This window comes from Quercus suber, unplaced genomic scaffold, assembly GCF_002906115.3.
Source record: "Quercus suber isolate HL8 unplaced genomic scaffold, Cork oak 2.0 scaffold_266, whole genome shotgun sequence".
Lineage (NCBI taxonomy): Eukaryota > Viridiplantae > Streptophyta > Magnoliopsida > Fagales > Fagaceae > Quercus > Quercus suber.
In genome coordinates, this window is record NW_027069722.1 from 275,469 (window position 1) to 284,235 (window position 8,767).

The window sequence follows — 8,767 nt, forward strand, 5'->3', positions numbered from 1 at the left end:
GTGCAATAAGATTCATGAATAGTAGTAAAATAAGTTAAATAGTAAAAAAAAAATTGACTTTTTAAGACAATGCCAGACGCAACCTAATTCTATGTATATCTTTCTATTTAATTTAAATTTTAAAATTTTAACTATTGGATTATATGTTTTTTATGCTTTTAATGCACATAAAATTTTGCTCAAATTAGTTGTTATTTACCATTCAATCAATAAACCTATTTTTTATTCAAAATTTTATGGATTTTATTGCACTTTTTCAAAGAAGAGACAGAGGAGATTAAGGGGCTGTTTGATAGTATATTTTGAACAAAAGTTTTCAGTATTTAAACAATATTATACGTATTTTCACATACTTTTTCATCCACACGTATTTTCAAAAATACAAATATAGTTACTAGATCAATATTACCAGATGGACCCTAAAAGTTCAAGGCCCCACGTTAAAGTTAAATGAAAGTTAGTCGGAAAATGATGTAGCCAATATATATATATATATTGATTTATTTTAGGCTAGCCCTGCTTTCAGTTATATGGGATATGGCACACTTGACTCCACTATTCCATATTTCCCCAAATCTTTTTTTTTTTTTGGAGGGGGGGGGGGGGGGGGGGGGAGGGTTGGGGTGGGGAAGATCTTTTTTATAATGTACTATTCTATACTTCTTTTTTCTCATTTATTTTATATCATTTGAGGATGTTCTGAGTAAAATTTATTCCATTATTATTGTTTTTTGGATTATTATTGATATTATTTTATTATTTATATTGACAACTGGTTATTTAAACATTTTAAAATATGTTTTGTGAAAATTTTTGTGATTATAAACTTATTGTCTACCATTTTTCTTCAAGCTCAAACGTGAAATGTTTGACCATAATGACCGGTTTGGTTCTTAGAAAGGTCAATGACTTCTTTCAAGGTTTCACATGGTAACTTCCTTGATATTGCAATGTAATAAGCATTAATTGTCACTTGGAAGAAGTTTAAAAGGTTTCATGTGCATTTTAATAATTTTTTTTTGAAACTTTTATTTGATTATTTACTGTAAGTTAACAAAAATATAGTGCACCTAGAAAAAGTGGGGTTTTTTTATTTATTTTTTTTATTATTATTAAAATGATAAAATAAATAAATAACCTAATCATTCTTTTTTTTTTTTAGAAATAATTACTGTAGGGTTCAAATTCTTTACGTAAACCCAAAGACAATTAATTTGTAGAGTGTGGGTCAAAGAACTAGAATTGGCAAGGGATTAATAACAATGGATCTCTACCATTTCAACTGTGTATTCATCAGTTTGTGTACATTGATAGTTTAAAAACACTCCCTCCCTTCTTCTCTTTTTTTCCTCTCTTTTATAGTCACTCTTACCCTCATCTCCATCGTCCACGTGCTTCCCATCCATGAACTTGCTCAAGTACTTGTCACGTCAGGCAGCTTCTTTTCATCTCTGTGTGAGTGGCGGTAGGTTAGGATGCACTGTTCAGAGGTCTTCTCCACATAAATGCGGCCAGAAAAGCTGTTGCAATGCATTAAATATGGTGGCAGCAGCCTTTCCCTCAGATATTTCCCCATTCTTATCGTTCCTGAATATGCTTTGAGCTTATCTTGATCAGGTGGAGTCCTCGGGCAGTCATTCAGGCTTTTCCCCTACTCAGTTAGTCTTCGATATTACATCAGAGCAAAATATCTTCCTCGGACAGGAGATGTCCTCCTCGGACAGAGATGATCCTTCACCAAGAGGATTCCACTCTAGTCTGGGCCTTGTCTTCTCCGCATCCCTCTTTTCGGATGTGCAACAGTCCTCTCGTGGGCATTCGGCCCATTAACTTGGGCCTGACCCCTTTTTCCCCCACAATTACAATATGATGCAACACCATGAGTCAAATTGTTTTCTCCTTAAACACTCAATTACTTTGTGTATATGAATGTGCCAATTCACCTAATCCTCCAAAACTTAGTCTAGGCTTACAATATTTTTTTGAACTATTAATGTCGCTTGTTGTAATTAGTAAATAATAAAATTGATATTAATGATAAAGCTTATAAAAATAATGTTGCTTCTATCACGGTTTAAATATGTTATGAAGTATCTCTAACTGGACTAAAAAGCAAAATCAACATCAATAGTTGGAGAAAGCAAATGCAACATAATTGTATTCCCGTACAAATTTTCTAAGGTAGCCCATCTTCATTTATTGCAATCCACTATTTTAAATCTAAGGGCCAACTTTGGTTTAGTCCACCATCAGTTACACACCACCATTATCAAAATCAAAAACTTACATAGGAAGAGAGAGAGAGAGAATCACGTGGATCATATTGTAGGATTGAATTGAGGATCAAAAATCGCTAGAGGCTACATCTAATTATCAAGATATGTTAAAGAAATAAATTTGACAAAAATCTATATATATATATATATTAATAGGTAAACTTTAGAGAAAATTGAATTAGAATTTGAAATTATAATCCAATTTTGCGTCATGTGTCTAAATTTATGTGTGAGTTACACCATAATTATCCACTTAAGCCTGTGCAATGTGTCTACTTAAGTTTTTTAATCTTTGTATTAAGCGAGTTAATGAGTGCAAAATACTAAAAATCTAATATTAATGAACTATAAAATAAAAATAATCACATATATTCAATAAAAATCACCACATGTTTCTCAAAAAATAAAAAAAAATAAAAATTACCACATAACAAAAATCACCACATATTTTATTTTATTAACAATTGGGAAAAAAAAAATGATCATAAGTAGTATTAAATTTAGGTAAGAATTTTAATATGTGACTAATTATGTTTACTTTAAGAAAATAATTTGACTAATATTTACCCATATTTTATGATAAAAATTGTGTTTATTTTTAAATGTATCTACATGTATGCATGAATGCATGTGTTACATGCTTTAAAAAAAATTAATTTGACTAATTATTTATATATTTTATAATAAAAATTTTGTTTAATTTTAAATACATTTATGCGTTTGCATAGAATTACATGCTAGTTAATTATAAAATGTAAGAACTGCTATGTTACAAATTACTAATACATAGACAAACTTTTTTTTTTTTTTTAAGAGAAACAATACATAGACAAACTTGAAACTCCACATTTCAAAATTACATTTTCCAACACCCAAAACATACTTAACGTTCTAAATTAACAATATAGCGCATTACATTTTCCAACACCCAAAACATACTTAACATTCTAAATTAACAATATAGCGCAAAGAACAATGTTTCTAACCATGTACACCATGGTAATAAGTTAACACAAGCATACAAGAATGAATATTTTCTAAATGGTTATCTCTCACTCATTCTAAATACAAATGGGTCAAATTTATATTCATTTTGAAGTCTTAGATATATACTTCAAGTAGCACTCAAATTTTTTAAAGGTTAGTCCTACATTCAGATGAAGACCACACTGTCACTATCTAAAAAACTTGAGGCCAACTCTGGCCTATGAAGACCACACCAGTCTTGATCAGATCACAGTTAACACTGATTTCTTCTCTCTAACCACCGACGAGTAAAATGAAATTTCCCCACATACTACACGGTCATAAACTTTATTGATTTTGGACTATAGTTTTTCTATTTCTTTTTCTATGTCCTTCGTGATGGGACCCTATGAAATATCATTAAAGCTCCAAGGGACTAAATCCGGAAACGGATCTGTAGGTAAGACATCTTGGAATCACTGTCAACCACAGCAAGAACAGAATCCCACTGCTTGGGCTTCTCCCCAGAAATACACATAATACATATATATATATATATATAATTATATATTCTTAGTATTGTTCAAAAAATTGAAATTTAAAAGAAGTATCTGAGTATACAAATAAATTCTACTTCTTAACACAAGCAATTTAAGTACATTTGAAATCACGTCCTATAATGACAAACCTTATAACCAGTCATTCATATTCAAACAACAAAAAGATAGGAAAAGAAAAATTTACAGTTATGCATAAAGCCAGTAGCCAGGTTTCCTATTCATATGTCACTGCTCAACATTTTTTCATCTTGACATCCATGACATGTTACATTTACACTGTTGATTAGAGCTTGAAGCATTTGTGTGTATGAATTGAGTATAGAGCTTTGTAAACAAGGACAGAGCTTCAGTGAGAAGAGAAAGGGAGCTCTGTCGCTCTGCCGTATAGAGACTTGCCATTCTGCATCGTTGCTTAACAGCTTTGACCAGTATAAACTACACTTCTCCAATAGGTTTAGACTGCACAAGTTTTACAAACAAGTTGTTGCTTCAGGATCAAAGTGTGGGAAATAAAAAATTTCAACAAAATTTATTACCGCAAATACAAGGGAAATTTTTTATTTTGACATCAAAATGATTCTATCAATTGAAAATAATCATTAATCAACAAACAATTAAAGTTTTAAGCTCAAACCCATCCCAAGATCAATCTGGTTTTTTTATTCCTCGTCCACAAATTCTCAGAAAGGAGTACACCATACAGAATATCATAGTAAATTTTCTGTGCACTGGATGTAAGACCATTAATGCAATGTAGCATTCTATTGAATTGAGGCCAAAGGAAAGATAACAATATTTACCAAAATTCCAAATTGTGCAAGATCGACATAAATTAGCAATTCATTGACTATATTTAAAACTTATATAATCACATGGTGGAATGATGTCGAGCAATTTTATTGGAATAATGTAAAAAATCATAGTGTTGATTACACACAAAAAGAAGATAGGAGAATATATATATATATATATATATTGTACCTTTTAGATAACTTTAAAAAAGCTAACAGAAAAGTACCTTAATTATGAGGAAAAAAATAAAGAAAGAAAGAAAGAAAATAAAATAAAAACGCAGACCTGCAATTTAAACATGATGATGATGAGAATATAAAGGACATTAGAGGCACAATAGATGAAATTTGAGGTCAATCTCAACTCTTCATCACTATAAACCATTCTCCATGCTTGTAACTTCAAACACTCTCTGGCTACTAAGAAAATGAGCTTCATCTGTGATCTGAATCATTAGTGACAACCATACCCAACAGATTAATGTAGAGAAAGATATATGAAACTAGATAGTAGCATGCCAGATAGAGAACCTAAAAAGCCAGCAGAGGAATAATGAAGAACCAATTTGAGAAAATTTGGTCATTGGGGAAAAACTTACTTTCCTTGGCAGTTCAAAATCCATGCTTGCATCCCCAAGTGCTCACCGAATATCCTTTCTCTGTCCTTAGAGGTCTATTGTGAAGCATGGAATGTTTTCAAGTGGCTGGGATTCAAGGCTTATTCAGGTTAACAGGCATCATTAGAAGTGATTAGAATAATAATACTTTTAATCACAATGGACATCAATGATAATGATCTAAAGTGAATATATAGTAGCCTAACCTTAAATTCAAAGAGCTATAACATGTTACGAGGAATTTCAATGTTTATGCATTATACAAGGGATGAGCACCATGCATTACACACGAGCAATCAAAAGACTAGTAAAAAAAAGGTGACTAATAGGGGACAGACTATATCCAGCAGCAGAATGGTAATTCCTACAGTAAACTTTACTACTATGCCTTGCAACTTATTTAACTCATATGCAAGACGATTAGCATAAAAATAACCCAGAAAATATAATCCTAATTCCTACAACAAAACAGAGCTACCAAAGACTTTATTCAAATGAGAAGCAGCAATAAGTGTGGATTTGATAATCAAACAAACAAATGGAAGTTCAAGGAAAAATATACCATATAATATATTTTGCGAGACATTATCTTCCTCACTTTCCTTTGTGAGTGGTGGTGTCAAGCTCGTTCTCATTTCCTTCCTCACTGAATCCTTGATGTTCTTGATGGGGTTTCCTCCTTGAGATTGATCTTATCTTCCTCATCCGTTGTAAATAATCTGCCCATATGGTATACGTTAATCTGTTGGTCTAGTGCTATTTGTAACAACTAGAGGACTTTGTCTATGAATTCATGAATGACAAACAGAAGAAGATTGTTTAGAGATACAATCATAGATTACACTAGGAGATGAGCTAGATATGACATTGTCAATAATTTTAGGAGATTTAGCTGCAAAATCTTTTGACAGTACTCCAAATTTCCTACTGAGAAGAGTACTCTTTAACACAAGTTTCATATGTATAGATTATAATTTTGTAGTAACTTCTTAATATCACATGGTCCAGTCCTTTCAAAATCAGGGAACTTAAAAAACTCCAATTTTAGCTCCATAAAATAAAAAAAAATAAAAAAAATGTAAATCAATTTACATTACCTCATAATCCACAAAAGCCGCTCTTGAGCTATGTCTACTCCCATTAAGTAAAACTGATGAGATTCAAATGAAAAATTATCAAACAGATATACTGGAGCAAAGGTCGTGGCAGCATTTAAAAGTTGAATCTTAAAGTTACTAATGGCAGCGAAGATCTTTTTAGTAGATTCCTCAATCCTGAATGCTGTAGACAGTTTAAAAGGTGCTACTAAAACCTCCTGTTCTCCCAATTATGGTGACAAAATAAAATTTCAGTCATTTGCATAACCATTCCCTCTTAAGCAAGCTGTGCTTACCTATATGGACTGCGGTTTGAGTTCAACCTGCAATATAACCGGTTAAAGGAATGAGAGTACAAACGGATACCATAAAACCATTTTGAAAAGATTTGCAGGTAAGATTGTTTTGTAGCACTAAATATACACTAGTACAACTTCTAGGATCACTACCTCCATTAAAAAAAAAAAAAAAAAAATTAATAAAAAAAGAAAGAAAAATCTAACAGTGTTCATTGGCTATGGATTGTTTCGCATTACCCAATTTTCCTCTATAGATTCTGTAATAGCAAAAAATGAAAGCCAATTTCTATTTTCACTAAATTTTATTCTTTATTTAGAAAATATAAAATGCTTTAAGCCATAATTAATTACTTAGAAAATAATCAATATGAGATTACAGCCCTCCTTTAAGGAACTTCCTTTTCAATTGTTAGGAAGATATCAAGGTAAACTAAAGTGCTTTTGAAGGCTAATTAGACAAATGCTAAGCAACTAATAATATTCAAGTCAGATACATTGCATTGATGTAACTAAGCAGATTCTCGGTTTATGCAATATCTTCATTTTAGTTTTTAGCCATAGGCCTAAAAAAATCAGACATACTGTTGATACGGTTTCCTACATCTTAAAGGAAATAAACCACACTGTGAAATAAAAAATAAAAGAAGTCAAAACAAACCAATAATAAAAAATGGTGTTCTGTGATCGTTACTTGATCCAATGTATTTGTAATATCTTCATATCTCGTGGTGATTGCTTCCCCCACTTCGCACTCTTTCATGCCATAAAACTCTTCTGCCTCTGAGTCAGAAAACGCACAAAATATAGAAATGAGAACTTGATACAAAGCAAGTACATAACTCTATAACAATAAGATTAGATGAATTAAAAAAAGGATTACGTGGTTTGAGCCATGGGTCTTCCCTATTTCTTCTTAACCTTGCTGAATGAAAAAAGGATTCAAGCATTCAAAACATTCCTAGACCCTGAAGTGTTGAAAATAAAAGTTATTGAACATGGATTAAAAGGTAAACGCCATGGCATCTGAGGAAGAGAAAAAGAGGAATATAAATCTACCTATAGGTGAATCAGAATTGAACTGCCAAGAGCAAACAAAAGTAAAATGGCTTCATTTCCTTCTTCTTCTTCTTCTTCTTTCCTTGCACATATTGGTGACTAACAATGATAGAAAGAAAAGCAAGCATTTCTCACCTCATTCCCCTCCACTCCTGGTGCTAACATTACAGTCTTCCCTCTCTTCCATCACACAAATTTCTTCAATCACTAAGACAAGAAATCCACACAGCCTTTTTTTTTCATCAATCTCCTCAATTCGATAATCCACAGTCTTTTACATAGGATTGAACTGTTGGTGTCAGTGTCTTTGAGATTTTGGCCAAAATCTTATAAATCAAAAGAATTCAGCTACCAATTGTATTTCTTTGTTTTTAGAGAATTTTTGACAGATAAGTAGGATAATTAATTGATATTTAGTTCTAATTAAAAAAAAAAAAAAAAATGAAGCAGAAGAAGAAGAGTTTGAAGAAGTTACCCATGAATGGATTAGAGTTGCATCACTGAATCACAAGCCAAGAGTGAACTTTGCGCACACAGACAAATCATCTTTCACCGTCGCCATCCAAAAATCTCCACTTGAAGAAGACGTTCTCTTTACATAAGCCTACATATTGGGGTTTTTTGTGTTCCGTTTGTTAATAAGCAGACTTGCATTTTGAGTTCTTTCTTCAGCAATGGGTCGAGCTGGGCCGGCCCGCCCCATTTTTACTTGGCCCTTGGCCTCAATGGGTCGGGCCAAGTGGAACTTCATCAAGCTTTGCATGTGAGGTAGGAATTAAAACTTGGACCAAATATAACTAATACTTAAAAATAAAAAATAAAAATCCCCTATTTTGCCAAAGGCATTAAATTCTCTAAATGCTTAAAATGTTGATGAAGGATGCCAAAATAACCTCACCAAAAAAAAGCTAAGAGAATGTTTATTACATTAACACCTTGCCAATATACATCTCTCACCTGGTTAACAAAAAAAATAAAAGAAAAGGCAGTGTCCTTCAAAATGAATTGTAGTAGCCAAGGGTATATGTGTATGGCTTTCCAACTTAATCTCCTTTCTTCTCCTCTGCTACACTAATAGCAATAGTGTGCCCAACCTTCTTCCTCA

The 8,767-nt window shown here is 32.1% G+C and overlaps 1 protein-coding gene across 32 annotated transcripts in view; it reads right to left on the reverse strand.

The window, feature by feature from the left end:
* Positions 1-8,277, reverse strand: part of LOC112004418 (uncharacterized) — a 44,529-nt gene extending 36,252 nt beyond the window's left edge. For 4 of the 32 annotated variants that reach the window (XM_065781431.1, XM_065781423.1, XM_065781429.1 and 1 more), the window contains exons 1-3: positions 7,663-8,112; positions 7,487-7,571; positions 7,298-7,386 (exon numbers count right to left, since the gene is read on the reverse strand). In XM_065781431.1, coding sequence (XP_065637503.1) covers positions 7,298-7,386; positions 7,487-7,553 — 156 coding nt within the window. In that variant the 5' untranslated portion in view covers positions 7,554-7,571; positions 7,663-8,112. Of the gene's footprint in view, positions 1-3,854; positions 4,262-4,879; positions 5,040-5,192; positions 5,311-5,772; positions 5,930-6,307; positions 6,631-7,264; positions 7,387-7,486; positions 7,572-7,662; positions 8,113-8,137 lie in introns of those variants that run through there. The other 28 variants (XR_010632125.1, XR_010632123.1, XR_010632119.1 and 25 more) reach the window with 24 other exon arrangements.
* Between the last annotated feature and the right edge of the window lie 490 nt (positions 8,278-8,767).